General features: G+C 45.5%; 1 protein-coding gene across 1 annotated transcript in view; it reads left to right on the top strand.

Moving 5' to 3' along the window:
- LOC126470328 (spectrin beta chain, non-erythrocytic 2) overlaps positions 1-17,155 on the top strand; it is a 304,767-nt gene that overhangs the window by 50,917 nt on the left and 236,695 nt on the right. Inside the window, exon 2 of the mRNA XM_050098113.1 lies at positions 2,565-2,722. Within this exon, the coding sequence (XP_049954070.1) occupies positions 2,565-2,722 (158 nt within the window). The remainder of the gene's footprint in view (positions 1-2,564; positions 2,723-17,155) is intronic.

Raw genomic sequence — 17,155 nt, 5'->3', positions numbered from 1 at the left:
CATTACAACAGATAAAACAACACCACATAACAAACCTGACATCATACTCACCAATAAAAAGATGAAATTAACACAACTAATCGAAATATCCATACCTAATACAACAAATATACAAAAGAAAACAGGAGAAAAAATTGAAAAATACATCCAACTGGCTGAGGAAGTCAAGGACATGTGGCATCTGGAGAAAGTTGACATTATACCAATTATACTATCAACTACAGGAGTCATACCACACAATATCCACCAGTACATCAATGCAATACAGCTACATCCAAACTTATATATACAACTACAGAAATCCGTAATTATTGATACATGTTCAGTTACCCAAAAGTTCCTAAATGCAATATAACATATACCGTACAGTTAAAAGGAAGTCACGCTTGATCAAGGTTCGCGTCACTTTCCATTTTTGACCAGACATAACGTCTGAGAAAAGAAAGAAATAATAATAATAATGGTGGTGGTAAAAAGCGCTTATGCTGGATGGTGGTCACATCCCATCGGTCAGAATGCCTCTGTTACGACCAACAAGAGACCATAGTAATTGTGTACTAAGAAATCTATAATACGTTCTGAAGTTCGTATAATGAGTTAAAAACTCGGTTACCACAACAGATTATGAAAACAAATGATTATCAGAAATTATATATAGCTTACAGCCATTCGATTTGTGGTCAAAGTTGAACACCTGGAAAGAACGGAGTTGAAAGTCAGTCCCTTACTCATACATTAGCATTGTGGAAAATACCGAAGTCCCGCGTCACTATCTTGGATAGGGTCCTGGTGAATGTAATTGGCCATTGCCTTCCTCTGACATATTACGGGGTGTGTATGAATTACGTGGATCACTACGATGATGATCTTTGCAGCGTAGGCGTGTTTGATTTTATGGATCACTATGGAACGAAAAGAACCCGGTACCGACACATATCCTCTTTTCTTGGCTAAGGGGCCCGCCGAGATTATCATCATTTGAACGAATGGATTACCATCTGCAGTGTTGCATGTCATTACCCTCAACGAAACGACGGCGGCGGCAACGGGGACGCCAAAAACCTATTGGTAGATGGATGGGAGACATCAGGAAACCTGATTTAGATGATATATGGTTATAAATGATTAAAACGTATAATTACGTGCCAATGCTCATTCTTCCGCTGGAATAAGGTTTGTTTTCAGTACAGCTTAGCAGCTTTCATCATTTATATTTATATGGTATTCTCTTTACATTATAAATCACATTTCATGTAAGCCTGGTAGGTCCCTGATGCTGATCGGGCCACACTCTCATCACACTCACATATATTAATGCGCATGTCGTTTTGTACTTAAATTGGAAGATGCGAACCGAAACACCGTAGTATTTAGTTGTTGTGGAGAGTATCCGTGTCCATTGGCATTTTGTAAGATGGAAGTTTAAATCACCAGATTTAGGTTTTGCATGGAAGCCGTTAAGAAGGCAAAGAGCGGTATGGTGCCTTTGAAGAGCCCGACCGAATTCCTGTCCCAAGCGTCTGCTCCGTCTCAAACGATCTCGTTGTTCATGGCGCTTCAGACTCCAGCCACGGGCCTCAAAGCAGTAGTTTCGGAGAACTTTGCGAACTAGCAGGTACATGCTCTCCATGTGACGAGAAGAAATAATGAAAAACGCAACAGGTGGAGAGGAAATAGACAGAGGTTTGCCTTTATCTGGATAGCAGTACATCAGACTAAGATATCTCGTTGGTCTGAGAGTAAAAGTATATGTACTTTGTTGTGTAAATATGGGCGGACATTTTGGTATGGATCTAATTCAGGACGAGAGAAAACAGAACTGGGTGTTGCGCTCGCTCTCTCTCTCTCTCTCTCTCTCTCTCTCTCTCTCTCTCTCTCTCTTCCCTCCCTCTTCTCTCCCCCCCCCCCGACCCCTCTTCCCCCCCCCCACTGAAAATGTGTTATTTTTGAAAACATAAATTTGACGTGAAAAGTGAAAATCAAAGTACGTAATATATGTCGTATTATGTACTCTGCTCTAAATGTAGAACTGTTCCCGAATTTAGTGCTGTTATATTGGCGTTTTGTGTTCGTGGACGAACACGTAATTGATGAACAAAGAACAGGTGCTATAAACTAAGACCCTACTGTTTAAACGAATAACTTTTTTTTTTTAAAGACGATATCAACTTTTCGTCGTACCTTCGGTGCTTTACAGCTGCTCATACAGTTAATGACGAAATTCGATACGTAGTCTGTGTTATTTTTTTAAGTCCAAGATTCTTAATTTGCTATATGAGGCGTTAATGACTCTACTGACATACTGCCTCTCCGATCATATGCTGGGTATCGAGATGTTAACGTACCATCCTGTACTGGAACAAAACACATACAGTCTGCTCTGTGTTGACGTTAATGAGCTGAATGATATTTATAAGAGTTTTCTGTTGGTTCCAGTGATCCCTGTTTGGTAACGATTGTAACACTCTTCTAGGTGCAGCAACTTCCGTTTTTGCCATGAAAGTGATGTTTATCGGGCATGTTAATGTATTCTGTGAACTGAGGAACTGTGTCTTTTGTTACAGCCCAGTATGTGCACGACTACGACCCGCCACGAAACGCTATGACGCAGCGGGAGGACGTTATCAAATTCGAGCAGGGCCGCATTCGCGCCCTGCAGGAGGAGCGTCTTGCCATCCAGAAAAAGACTTTCACAAAATGGATGAACTCTTTCCTCCAAAAGGTACGTCATTTACGTTTTCTTCCGCGATAAATTTACTTGTCAGTATTTATAAAGAGTTTCTTTCGTCAAGTTTTCTTCTTATATGGTCCTCCAGTTATAATTTACGTTGCTTTTTCGGGGCCATGTGTGGCAGTTACATTTACAGTAGTAATTGAAGCTGGATGTATCGAATTTTCTTAATATCTTTGTAATTAACGTATGATAAAGATCACACAGATGGTTTATAGTGTCTCGTGCGATGCGTGGCCGAGCATTGTCCTAAAAAATGGCACCACGATACTGTCGCTTAAGAGGTAACACAGGAGGACCCAGGATATCCGTTGACGTACCGTTGTGCCGTCAGAGTTCCCTCTATCGCTGACCTCAACTCATACCCGATGGTTCACCACACTGTGACGCCAAACACCACTTTGCCTCTCCAGTCACTACCATACTCGCTGGCGATGATAACCCAGGATAGTGCAGAACCGTGAACGGTTGAACACAATGCAACGCCATTCGTCAGCAGGCCATGCTTCCTGGTCGCGGTACCACTCCAAACGCAGCCTTTTGTGTTGTGGTATTAAAGGCAGCTTTAGCATGGGACGGTAATTCCATTTCCGACTAGTAGCGCGGGATAACACGACGGAATGTTTTAGGGAGCCCATTACTTCTTCCCAGGTGACATGTTGTGGTGGTCGGAGGGAATCTTGACGAAGAGTGCCTACAGTCCAACATCGGGCCACTGTCACATCCGAATGCGCCACAATTGTGGATAGTGCACGATTCGACCAGCAGGACGAATTCAGATCCACAACGAGGCCTCTTTCAGGCGCTGATAACGCTGTCTCATGCGAGTATGCCTCTCCGTGTCCTTCCGTGATCTCTCAACATTTGACGCTGTTCACGCCCCTTGTATACCCTACCATGCCTGGTAACAGCACTAAGCCGGCCGCGGTGACCGAGCGGTTCTAGGCGCTTCAGGCCGGAACCGCGCGACTGCTACGGTCGTAGGTTCGAATCCTGCCTCGGCATGGATGTGTGTGATGTCCTTAGGTTGGTTAGGTTTAAGTAGTTCTAAGTTCTAGGGGACTGATGACCTCAGATGTTAAGTCCCATAGTGCTCAGAGCCATTTGAACCATTTGACACGCAGTTGTCCGTACTTTATAAAGTTATGAGGAGCTGTATTTAGTTTGTACAGGTCATTCAAATGTGTTTGAATGGTGTTTCCGTCAATCTGTTCCGACATGAGTGAATAGTTTGTTGCTTCGAACTGCTGGAGGACGTTGACAGCGCACTCGTTTCCGTATAGCCAACATGTGGCCAGTCGGCGATGTGTGTCGCGAACACTCAGGCCACCGTTGAGGCATGACGGGCAGTGTGAGGTCTGACGTTGCATAACGCAATAAAGGTGTTAAAGGAAAGATATTCGTGGAATTCGGAGCTGCGTGGGTGCCTCAGACTACAGATCGGAAAGTTTTTTGTGTATTTGGAGGGGGGGGGGGGGAGTGGCACTGTGACTGGCATTCCTCGTTACACCGTTAAGTCCCACTGTAACTGCGTAGGTCAGTTGACTGTCAGTTCGGAGAAAGGCAAGGGAATTCAGACAGTGGCTCTTGAAGCACTATGATGATCAAAGCAAACTTCATATTGTCGACATTTGTACTCTGAGTCTGAAATCTGCACCTTCTCATCATTGGAAAGTGTTGAGAGCATGCATAATTCGGAAAAGCCAAGATATGCACATGCCAAAGCGAATGTTGTGCATGGTGACGACGACCACACTAATGTTTGTATGTATGTGTGGTGTCTGTTCTTTCGGACATGTTTTTACACTATTGTGTGTTTGCTGACAAAACGGTGGTCTATCGGCAGACGTTATCTCTTTAACTTTGACACTCTGTAGCGTCATTGGATGATGCTTTCGAACAGGGATCTTATCCGCAGTTTATCCTTAAAGACACCTGCTGCAATCCCTCGAAGTCTGTCGGTATCCTTCCGTTCCCCACTATGTGCTAAGGTTGTAGACCTAAGATGACACACCATTGAAGCAGACATTTCTCCAGCGTTTTGCAATCAATTTTCGAAAATAAAAATTCTCCACCTTCATGGCTTTGACATAATTGTCATCCCAGTAACTCTGTAGAACATCACATTTCATGAGTCATTGTTGGACTTCTTTTTATCCGCCTATTTCTCTTCCATGTTCATGAGACGATAATGACTGTTAACCCACGTACTGTTAATAGTACCCATTAAAACTCTTTAATGCATTTATTTCTATCTGACAGCCTACCGATCGCTGACGGCGACGCACTTATTGGCCGTTCTGTAGCTCTGTTCCAGTTGACCATTCAGAGATGGATTTCCTCAGTAATGCGAATCCCAGGTGCATCACTACTAGTTCTCGTGTCACCGAGTGAGAAAACACTGCGTTTAAGACGTCGGAAATTACTTGGGTTGTTGATTGGAATGGGTGGGAGGGGGGGGGGGGGGGGGGGAAGGGACGTAAATAGCTGTCAAACCATCTTGGTCTAGGTTTTCAGTTTTCCATACACACTGCTGGAGATTGGCCGAAGTTATCCGTAAAGGCAAAAACGTATTTTTTACTTGTTGAGCCATAGCGCCGTCACTATAATCAGGGAGTCGATAATATACGAATTTCTATCCTATCTACCTTGCATTCTTCCTCTCACAAAGCTAGGCGGCGCCTTAGTAAAACACTTGATTTGCAGTCGGAAGGACAGTGGTTGAATTCCCCTCCACTCATGTAGATCAGCATTTTACGTCAACCAAAACATAAGGGGACGATCAAAAAGTTTCTTTGAGGGCGTTTCTGCGGCGTATATGCAACGCAGCACGACTTCCAAGCGGTAGTGCAGTATATGCATCGGACTTAGTGTGACATTCGTGTCTTTGCAATGTGCGTGCGCTAACTGCGGAAATGTGAACTACGACGACGTTATTAAAATATGCGTCCAAACAGGACGAACGTTTTGTCATCCTTTCTAGGATGCCGAAGGAGAAACACCGATAAACATTCATCGGTAAACGAAGACTGTATGGGGCAGTGTGTCTGTCGAAAACCAACGTTGGAAATGATGCGTGTGCAATTAAGGCGAAACGTCCGGGAAAGCAGCGACAAGGGGTGCTGCTGCTTCATGACAACAAACGTCCCCACATCGCAGATGTCGTTAGGCAGAAGTTACGCCAAGTCAAGTGCGGGACACTCGAGCACCCGCCCTATAAATGTGATCTCTCCGCATGCGCTTGTTACGACTTTGGTCCCTTAAAAAGGCCTTGATGGGTCGACGATTCCTGTCAGACGAGGATGTGCAGCAGACTGTTATGGACTTCTTCGCGCAGCAGGTTCAAAAAATGGCTCTGAGCACTATGCGACTTAACTTCTGAGATCATCAGTCGCCTAGAACTTAGAACTAATTAAACCTAACTAACCTAAGGACATCACACACATCCATGCCCGAGGCAGGATTCGAACCTGCGACCGTAGCGGTCACGCGGTTCCAGACTGAAGCGCCTAGAACCGCACGGCCACACCGGCCGGCTCGCGCAGCAGGACCCGGTGTTTTCCAAAAGAGTACCTTAAACTTGTTGCGCCGATGGAATGATTGCCTTAGTGCTCACTGCCATTTTACCTGATTAGCATATCGATTCCAGACATACGGTCTGCGAACGGATACTTTTTGATCGCCCCTTATATCTTAAGGCCTTTCAAAAGGACACACCCTTCCCCCCAATCGGAGATTCTGCTCAATATCTAATGACCTCGTCGTCAACTGGACGTTAAACCCTAGTCTTCCTTCTTTCCTCTGTCTGTATGTTCTTTGTGCTCTATTATGTACCTCAAATTTCAGTCTGTTGTGATGTTATCTTCATGGCGCTGAAGTTCAAAAAATCAGCACAGTAATTGCTTTTCTCCTAATTTAACGAGAGAATGATGATGATATTGGTCTTTCATATTTCTGAAGTTGAAACGGGACGAGTCGGTTTTTACTGTGAGAAGAGACTGTGTTTTCAAGACTGGTCCGTTCCTCACTCTTGAAGAAGACATTGCGGCCGACAAGGCGATTTTAATGACTCCATCGTCTATGAAATTCGCATGCTGCCAAAAACTGAAAAGAAAGAAATTCTTGTAGTATAAAAGAAATTGCAAGAGTTACTTAAATGTAATACGGATGCTCGTGCTGTTTTTGAACGATGACACAGTGATACTTTTTCATTCAGTTGAGTAGAATACATATGTTATAGGCAGATTTTTGGTGAAAACTGAATAACAATAAGAACATTAAGAAATGTTTGGTTTATAATGGTTATCATTCTAGGGAATCTGATAGATAGTGTCAACTCTCATTGTACGTGCTACAGCAGTTGAGAACTCTTGTTGTACTGTGCTCTTAAAGGTGCCTCAAATTCTCTTCAGACTACTTTTGTTTTACTCTCTATACTCCATATTTAATGCCCTGTTAAAATGTTCACACTTTATACTCTGTCAAAATGTTCACACTTTCTGTGGCACCTTTAATACTTAATAATGAGAGGTTCGAAGAAATGTCTCATTTCTTAAAATGGGCACCTTAGATGTTCGCAACGGAACACAAAAATTTTGGCGTTTCTCTGGGACCATCGTTAAGAGCGGCGGTGGAAAGTGATGTGTTTCAGAGAATGGGGGCCTTGGCTTCCCCACCTGAAGCCCTTGTGCTGATGAGGTGAATGGTTGTTGAAATAAATAAGTCGAGTTCACGTCCCAAGTCACTGATCTCTCCAGACTAACCCATTCTACTGTTTCTGCTACTCTACTGTCAATCCTCTCAGGGGACACCGCTTTGTTGTAGGCGGCTTTAGTGCCGGGCGGGAGCGTTTTTGTGTCTCAATGACGCTGAGAGCTATACCGGCGGTAGCGTAGTGACTGGCAGGGTCACCCAAGCCGGACAGGCCTCAGCGGAGGGGCCCCAACGAAGTGTGTCCACAACTTGGGAAGGGCGGGCTGTCTCTTTCCCAAGGAGCTCCACCAGCAGTGGTTGGGCACGAGTATGGTGACCGCGGGTTTCCCGATCTGTGGGGGAGGGTGGGGGTTACTGGCCAGTTCCGCCAACCTTTTCTGCCGTCAACTCATTTCGTAATGGAACACTTCTAGTTGAAACTGCCATGTCAAACCAAGTATTTAAGCTTACGGGATGCAAGACCTTATGCTTAAGTGACTACCCTGTTGAGGCTGAGTTGCGTAACACCCATAACTACTGTAAAGGCGTAAGGACTTGCTCCTATATAACGGAGATGGACCTTGAGGAGCTATATGAAGAATGGAAAATATGAGTGTCACTGAAGTGCAGAACTGCAATATTTATTCTAACGTCCAACACCCTGGAATTACCTGAATATATTCTTCCAGGCTTAAGGTTTGACAGTTTGTTCGCAAATTAACTTAATGCTTGAAGTGTGGGATCATATCACTATAGCATGTAACTGGAGGGATAGAAGTTAAAATTGTGGAGGCTCAGGTCGCGAATCAGTCGACTCTTGTACACTTCCTCCGAAATGTATAAACTGCTACAGGGATCATTCAATATGGAACAAGATGTGTCGGGTGTATAATGAAGAAAGGAAAATTTTGGAGTTGAAATTTAAGAGACACATACCCTATGGTGAAGCTAAAAGAGCGTTCAAAGCTACGCAACCTCAAGTGTTTGCTACTTCTTGTGCATCGACGCTTAAGAAACCAGTCGCCAAGTGTGATACCTCTACAGAAACGCCGCCACAGATTCAAGTGCTAGTGCATGCATTTGTCAGTGTACCAGTGAGGGGAAAAGATACACTTGTACCCAAATCTACATCATTCAAACAGAAAAAAAAATATCATTCAGAAACCGTCAACAACAGACTTGGAACCTCAGCCGCAGACCATTGCACACCAACTGAGACCCACTAAGCCATCACCTCTGCCCATGCAAGCAACTCCTTCCATAAGTAAGGAAGAACGTCACACACAAAGTCTTTCGAAATCGAAGAAAGAGGCAGAAAAGCCATTCGATCGGCGAACACTCTCCCTTCCTGATTGTGATTTTATGGTTGATGACACTGATATTCACATGGGGGAACCGGAGAGCTGGGCAACCTCTCATGTTTTCCCTGACCATTCGGGTAAGTCACGACCACCGCGGGAGAAGGACAAGCTCAGCCATTGCTAGTCAATGGCTCCCACAGAGACTTCCCTGTCGCAGTGGAAATTAAATGGATACGAATCGTGTTTGGCATAATGACAGCTCCTGACCCAGAAGAACCTATTCTACATTTGCTTACAAGAAACTCATTTTAAAGTCACTGACACACCTTGATTAAGGGTTTACGATGGACGCTACTACTCTCCTGTCCCTCTTACCACGGCTATACAACTAGTTTCAGTTGAAGTTCTTACACAATTTAAAATCAGTGTTGTTTCACATCTTCCACTTCATGATCCGTTGGATATAGGTGCACTGATTGAACTCCTCGGCACATCCCCCCACCCAGTCCTTCGGCGGGGCGGGGGGACTTCAGTGCACACAATGTGCTGTAGGTCTCGGCTACCACTTGCTCCAGAGGTCGAATTATCGAGCGTCTCGTTCATTCAGAGAATATCTCTCATTTTAATTCTTATCAGATGAACACTTTTCTACAGTTACAAGGTCAACTTCAGCCACTGAACTTTGTTTTTACTCACCAGCTTTTGCAGACTCATTTCAGTGCGAAGTGGCCAAAGACTTGCATTCTAGTGACTCCTTTCCGGTGTAGATTAATCTGCTAACTCGGCCGGTGGTTGGCAAGAGACTACAAAGAAGGGCAAATTGCTAATGATACATTCAGCAGGCCATCTTCAAACAACATTATTGTACCTGGGGACGGTGGACCATATCACCTGTCTGATCTAGCGAGCTGCCGCAGATTACAGTCCCAGTCTAGCAAGCACCTCAGACGACGGCCTGTTCCTTGGTGAAATGACGTCTGCTGCTTGGCAATCAGAGATAGACGCTGAGCTTTGTGGAGATTAAAACACAGGAAATCTTCCGGTCTGCAAGAGCACAAGCGAGGCGAGCTATAGAAGAACGGGAGAGGAACTCCTGGAAGGAATTCGCGACTCCCATTAATCGGTCAACTTCCATGTAGCCAGTTTGGGACTCAATAAGGCGAATTTCAGGCAACGGCAGTACACCTTACCTTATGCCCTTGTTGAGAAATGGGGTCTTGGTGGACGCGCCGAAAGACATAGCTCAGGTTTTAGCTGAACACTTTTTTACCGCGACTGCGTTTCAGGTGTTCCGTAGTACTGTGAAGATGAGGAGACTGCCTCCTCATCTTCACAGTACTACGGAACACCTGAAACGCAGTCGCGGTAAAAAAAGTGTTCAGCTAAAACCTGAGCTTCATGTCGTCTAACGAGGAGGTCTACAGTCCTTCATCCTCCATGTGGAGTCTGCAATCGTGTCTGTCCGCTGCCAGATACACTGCGTCAGGACTCGGTCAGATTCATTATGCAGTGCTCCATCGTCTGTGCCCTCGAGCCAAAGGCAAGCTCCTATCTTGTTTCAATCGGATCTGGTTTGGAACAACAGTATCCCTCGATTTGGAAGGAGGCAATATTAATTCCTTTACGGAAACGAGGCAAGGATCGTACCGACCCTAAATCCGTCCTCATACGGGACGACACCGTTAACGTCGATGTGGACGCGAACGCGACATCAGATCTCACTCCAGCGGCACACCGGACGAGCTGGTTAGCGTGATTTGTGCTCTCAGCAATGTCTAGTGGCCATTGTCGGCTTTATTTGGCTCGCAGACCACCAAGTTCCTTTACGAAAATGGACGCGCGTAAAACAGCTGCAGTAGCTCTGTTCGGTATTGTCGAAGAAGAACGGTGAAAATCATGAAGATTCTTGACTCCTCGATAGCTTGAACAGCAAATTGCTGGTAGAGGAACACAGCGTAATGTAAATTTAAATTGAATATAGTTATGGTATAGTGTCTAATGTCAATTTGCGCGTGCGTGATATCCATATTCTCGATGTTTCATTTACTACTAACATTCTGAAATAACGTACTTCATCATAAAGATTTCAAGATCGAGATTCGTTTCCTAATTTCACTCGAATGGAAGAAGAGCTGCTCATCATCATTGAAAAAGATATTTATTGGCAAGATACAAACATGAGCCAGTCAGTTAATCCATATATATATATATATATATTACAGAAAGTTCGTAGGAGTAAAAACTTCCAGTGTGTGGCATGTATTCATTCTCAGACATAGACTGGCAGTCACGATAAGATTTCTGGTCACTGAGGAAACATTCCAATCGTTGGCCTTTGCAACAAGAATTGCAGCAAATACATAATTTACAATAATTAACATCGGCTTTTGAGATAATACTCTTATTAAATGAATAAGAAAGACCCAGAATATAATAGAAAAGAAAAGATGAAAAAAATTTGGAAGGCGGACGCGAACCTACGCTACTTCGCTCTACGCAACTCAAGAGCCTATGATACTATGAACTGCGCGACATACCTATTGCACCTGCGTACATGGCGTACAGTGTCTTAAGACTGTAACTGCAAATCTCATTACTTAATATTTAAGATGCAAATTGTGCGGGAAAGACGCGCCTTTCATAGATTATCATTGCTTTGTAGCATAGAAATGGTATACTTTCGTAGCACACAAGTTATAACACCAAAAATATCAACACAAGATGTCTTTACCTACCGATCTGTAGTTTCCTATCATTTTATTATAACAAATCGTAGGTAAAACGACGCATCTCCGAGAGTTCCTCAATTTCTGTGTGCTTTGAAACCATATCACGTACTCTATGAGAAAGAAAACCCAGCCGACCGTTGTGACCAAGCGGTTCGAGGCGCTTCAGTCTGGAACCGCGCTGCTGCAACGGTCGCAGGTTCGAATCCTGCATCGTTCATGGATGTGTGTGATGTCCTTAGGTTAGTTATGTTTAAGTAGTTCTAAGTCCAGTGGACTGATGACCTCAGATGTTAAGTCCCAGAGTGCTTAGAGCCATTTGAACCAAAGAAAACCCATCAAATACGATGTTTAACACCATAAAATATGGCGGCTCGTATATTCTGCTTGTAACGTAAAACGATGTTGCATTTCACTGGCCACGGTCCTCTCCACGAGGCAACAATCTAACGTGCCAGATTCTCTATTTCACGCTCTGCAGTGTAGTGAAACGTGGAAGTCCACGCTGTGATGTCACTAGCTCCTCGTCCACATGCGCTTTCGCTTAACGATTACCACGGTGTAGTCCTTACCAGTTGTATGAATTAGACTCCAGAGCGCATGGTCAACTGCTGCCTCGTCTGGCTCCTCGAATCCCGAAGTCACCTTTGCAACTACGAGTGCGTTTTCAGGCGCTACTGTTCTCCCCTTGACAAGTTAATTCTGTTGGAGACGGCGATACAGGATTCCATCTTACGACGAAACCATTTGATTGGTGTCTTTTCTCATTTCGGAAAAGTGCAGGACACCGCTTGCAGATCCTTCTCCATGATTGGGGCCTACGTGGACGTCTGCAACTTCTTATCCAGTCTTCCTGGTGGACCGGTTCTTTCAGTATCGCGTTTGTGTTGTTTAATTGCTATATTTGGTAGAAAGGGGTCTCCAAGAGAGTGCAATCAGTGTCAAACTGTTTGCGGTCGCTATCAATGGGATCTCCTCCGCAGTCGGGAGCCCTGTTAAATGCTCTCTGTTTATGGATGACTTCGCAGTCTTCTGTCCTTCCTCCGCTCTGCAATGATAACGACGCAGCTACACCTGCCCATCAGGAAATTGGAAGCTTGGGCCAATAAAACTGGTTTTAGGTTCTCACCACAGATTACTACGTGTGTCAGTTTTAACCATACTCATCAAAGTTTTAAACAACCAGAGCTCACGATGTGGACAATAGTTTATATTTTAGGGACAATGTGCGCTTTTCCAATCTTCTGTTTGACTCGAAATGAACTTGGCTGTCGCACCTGAAAGATCTCCGAACAAAGAGCTTCAGGTCCCGTCTCCTACAGTTTTATGGGGCATGTGTCAGATCTCAAAAAATGGCTCTGAGCACTATGGGACTCAACTGCTGAGGTCATTAGTCCCCTAGAACTTAGAACTAGTTAAACCTAACTAACCTAAGGACATCACAAACATCCATGCCCGAGGCAGGATTCGAACCTGCGACCGTAGCGGTCTTGCGGTTCCAGACTGCAGCACCTTTAACCGCACGGCCACTTCGGCCGGCTGTGTCAGATCTCGGTTAGATTACAGCAGCGTGGTTTGTGGATTAGCCCGTATTTCTTGCCTTAAGATGTTAGGTGGTGTCAACTGTGAGAGCATTCGGATATTGACTGGAGCCTTTCGGACTAGCCCAGTTCAGAGTCTGTTTGCAGAGGCTGGTGAACCACCACTCGGATTCGGCGGCGCCTCCTTCTGGCGCGATATGGTCCGAAAATCTCAAAGTTGCCTTAGTCGTTGGCATTTAGTGATGAAGCCCACCCCAACTTCCCGCTGCTGTTCAGGTATCGACCCCATGCCAAAAAGCCGTTCGGATTACGCGCTACTGATTGTCTCAAGGATCTAGATATATCAGGCCTCTGAATACACAGTCATTGGTCAAAGGCCCAAAGTGACTTTAAGCTTGCCGCAATATAAGAAAACTTGTTCTTCAGATTACGTTTGTATAGCTTTGTTTTCTTCAATTTTAAGTGCATACCACAGTTTTATTGTTGTTTATATGGATAGATCCCAGCAAGAGAACGCCCTTGCCTGTTTTTCCTGGTACATCTACATCTACATTTATACTCCGCAAGCCACCCAACGGTATGTGGCGGAGGGCACTTTACGTGCCACTGTCATTACCTCCCTTTCCTGTTCCAGTCGCGTATGGTTCGCGGGAAGAACGACTGTCTGAAAGCCTCCGTGCGCGCTCTAATCTCTCCAATTTTACATTCGTGATCTCCGCGGGAGGTATAAGTAGGGGGAAGCAATATATTCGATACCTCATCCAGAAACGCACCCTCTCGAAACCTGGCGAGCAATCTACACCGCGATGCAGAGCGCCTCTCTTGCAGAATCTGCCACTTGAGTTTATTAAACATCTCCGTAACGCTATCACGGTTACCAAATAACCCTGTGACGAAACGCGCCGCTCTTCTTTGGATCTTCTTTATCTCCTCCGTCAAACCGATCTGGTACGGATCCCACACTGATGAGCAATACTCAAGTATAGGTCGAACGAGTGTTTTGTAAGCCACCTCCTTTGTTGATGGACTACATTTTCTAAGCACTCTCCCAATGAATCTCAACCTGGTACCCGCCTTACCAACAATTAATTTTATATGATCATTCCACTTCAAATCGCTCCGCACGCATACTCCCAGATATTTTACAGAAGTAATTGCTACCAGTGTTTGTTCCGCTATCATATAATCATACAATAAAGGATTCTTCTTTCTCTGTATTCGCAATACATCACATTTGTCTATGTTAAGGGACAGTTGCCACTCCCTGCACCAAGTGCAGGGTTTTCAAAATTCACCTTACGGAACCGTTCACAAATTATGATGCGGAATTGTATGGCATAATGATGGAACTGGAGTGGCTTCACAGGCATCACAGTACAAGGTTCCTCGACTGACCTGACTCGCTCAGGGTACTACTTGCGGTCCATCAAATGTATGTGGTAGACCTATCTATACAGCTCATCCACGATTCCTTACAGCGGCTTCAACACCATGGCAAGAGGGTGATATTTTGTTGGATACCTGGACATGTCGAGATATGAGGAAACTCTATAATAATCGACAAAGCAGCCAAAGAAGAGTATCGGGATGGTGTTTTATGTTGATTTGCCATTCCATTGCATGCGGTTTCCTCCTCCAGTAGGTGGATCTACCACTCCGTGAAGTTCACGGTGTGCCACTTCAGGTTCAGCATCTTTTAGCAAGGTGTGTCGTATATACTGACATTTGGGCAGCGCTCAGTTTGGTTGGAGAGCTGCCCAAGATCTTCGCCGACACTGACACTAGGGTTACAGGGGTTCTGAAATTTTGTGCACTGTCTGGCCTCGTCCATAAAGTGCTGGGGACGGGAGACACACTTAAATGTATTACAAGGTTCTCCGCATGTGGGGGACAGCCGTCTCCGCCCCCCCCCCTCCCCCCTGAGAATGGCGTGCTGACATGTACTGATGACCATGATGTTGAGCGCCCCACATTCATCATCATCTACTGACAACACAGTAATCCCCATCTCCTTGGCCCACTGCTCTTGACGTCTAATGCTCAGATCTACATTTTATTGGGGTGTCCGGATAATTTTTATCAGCTAAAGAGGGTTAATTTGGATAATTTGAAACATTTTAACGTTTTTCTTGAAATGAACGGAGGTATTTGCAAGTATTAATACACTCCTGGAAATGGAAAAAGGAACACATTGACACCGGTGTGTCAGACCCACCATACTTGCTCCGGACACTGCGAGAGGGCTGTACAAGCAATGATCACACGCACGGCACAGCGGACACACCAGGAACCGCGGTGTTGGCCGTCGAATGGCGCTAGCTGCGCAGCATTTGTGCACCGCCGCCGTCAGTGTCAGCCAGTTTGCCGTGGCATACGGAGTTCCATCGCAGTCTTTAACACTGGTAGCATGCCGCGACAGCGTGGACGTGAACCGTATGTGCAGTTGACGGACTTTGAGCGAGGGCGTATAGTCGGCATGCGGGATGCCGGGTGGACGTACCGCCGAATTGCTCAACACGTGGGGCGTGAGGTCTCCACAGTACATCGATGTTGTCGCCAGTGGTCGGCGGAAGGTGCACGTGCCCGTCGACCTGGGACCGGACCGCAGCGACGCACGAATGCACGCCAAGACCGTAGGATCCTACGCAGTGCCGTAGGGGACCGCACCGCCACTTCCCAGCAAATTAGGGACACTGTTGCTCCTGGGGTATCGGCGAGGACCATTCGCAACCGTCTCCATGAAGCTGGGCTACGGTCCCGCACACCGTTAGGCCGTCTTCCGCTCACGCCCCAACATCGTGCAGCCCGCCTCCAGTGGTGTCGCGACAGGCGTGAATGGAGGGACGAATGGAGACGTGTCGTCTTCAGCGATGAGAGTCGCTTCTGCCTTGGTGCCAATGATGGTCGTATGCGTGTTTGGCGCCGTGCAGGTGAGCGCCACAATCAGGACTGCATACGACCGAGGCACACAGGGCCAACACCCGGCATCATGGTGTGGGGAGCGATCTCCTACACTGGCCGTACACCACTGGTGATCGTCGATGGGACACTGAATAGTGCACGGTACATCCAAACCGTCATCGAACCCATCGTTCTACCATTCCTAGACCGGCAAGGGAACTTGCTGTTCCAACAGGACAATGCACGTCCGCATGTATCCCGTGCCACCCAACGTGCTCTAGAAGGTGTAAGTCAACTACTCTGGCCAGCAAGATCTCCGGATCTGTCCCCCATTGAGCATGTTTGGGACTGATGAAGTGTCGTCTCACGCGGTCTGCACGTCCAGCACGAACGCTGGTCCAACTGAGGCGCCAGGTGGAAATGGCATGGCAAGCCGTTCCACAGGACTACATCCAGCATCTCTACGATCGTCTCCATGGGAGAATAGCAGCCTGCATTGCTGCGAAAGGTGGATATACACTGTACTAGTGCCGACATTGTGCATGCTCTGTTGCCTGTGTCTATGTGCCTGTGGTTCTGTCAGTGTGATCATGTGATGTATCTGACCCCAGGAATGTGTCAATAAAGTTTCCCCTTCCTGGGACAATGAATTCACGGTGTTCTTATTTCAATTTCCAGCAGTGTACATAGTGTTCCACATACATGTTTAAGGAAGCTCTAGATTTTTTATAAAAATAAAAATATCAACAATTTAACTCACAATTTAGCTAAACGATTTACCTCAAAAATGTTGCGAAGTGAAAAAATGTAGGTCAATTTGAATACATTGTGGGGGCAATATGAATAATAATAAACTGAAAATATCGTGTAAGATCTTAGTTTTACTACATATTTTGATAATTGCCTTCAAATAAGTTACACATAATTATGAGCATGAAAGATATAGCAAATCTCAATTCTTTCTTTTGTCCCAACACAATGCTCGTTGTACCATGTTTTGCAACTTGGACACCGAATTTAATCCCCCATTTTGGAAGAGATTCAGGAATACTGCAAAACCGACATTTACTGTCGTCTTCATTACTCTCAGGTCTTAGGTATCCTACCTCATTGTCGTTGAATTCTTCCATCATTAAGTTGAAAAACCGTTGACCACTAGTCCAGCTGATGCCATGGATTTCCAAGCCTCTGTGGAAAGTAGTCCAGACTGGAATTTAGTGATAGCAGACACAGGGTTCGGATGCATCCAAGTGGTAGAGTCCT

Source organism: Schistocerca serialis, chromosome 3 (genome assembly GCF_023864345.2).
Source record: "Schistocerca serialis cubense isolate TAMUIC-IGC-003099 chromosome 3, iqSchSeri2.2, whole genome shotgun sequence".
NCBI lineage: Eukaryota > Metazoa > Arthropoda > Insecta > Orthoptera > Acrididae > Schistocerca > Schistocerca serialis.
Note: the sequence above shows the minus strand (reverse complement) of the source record. Positions and strands in the feature narration are given on the sequence as shown.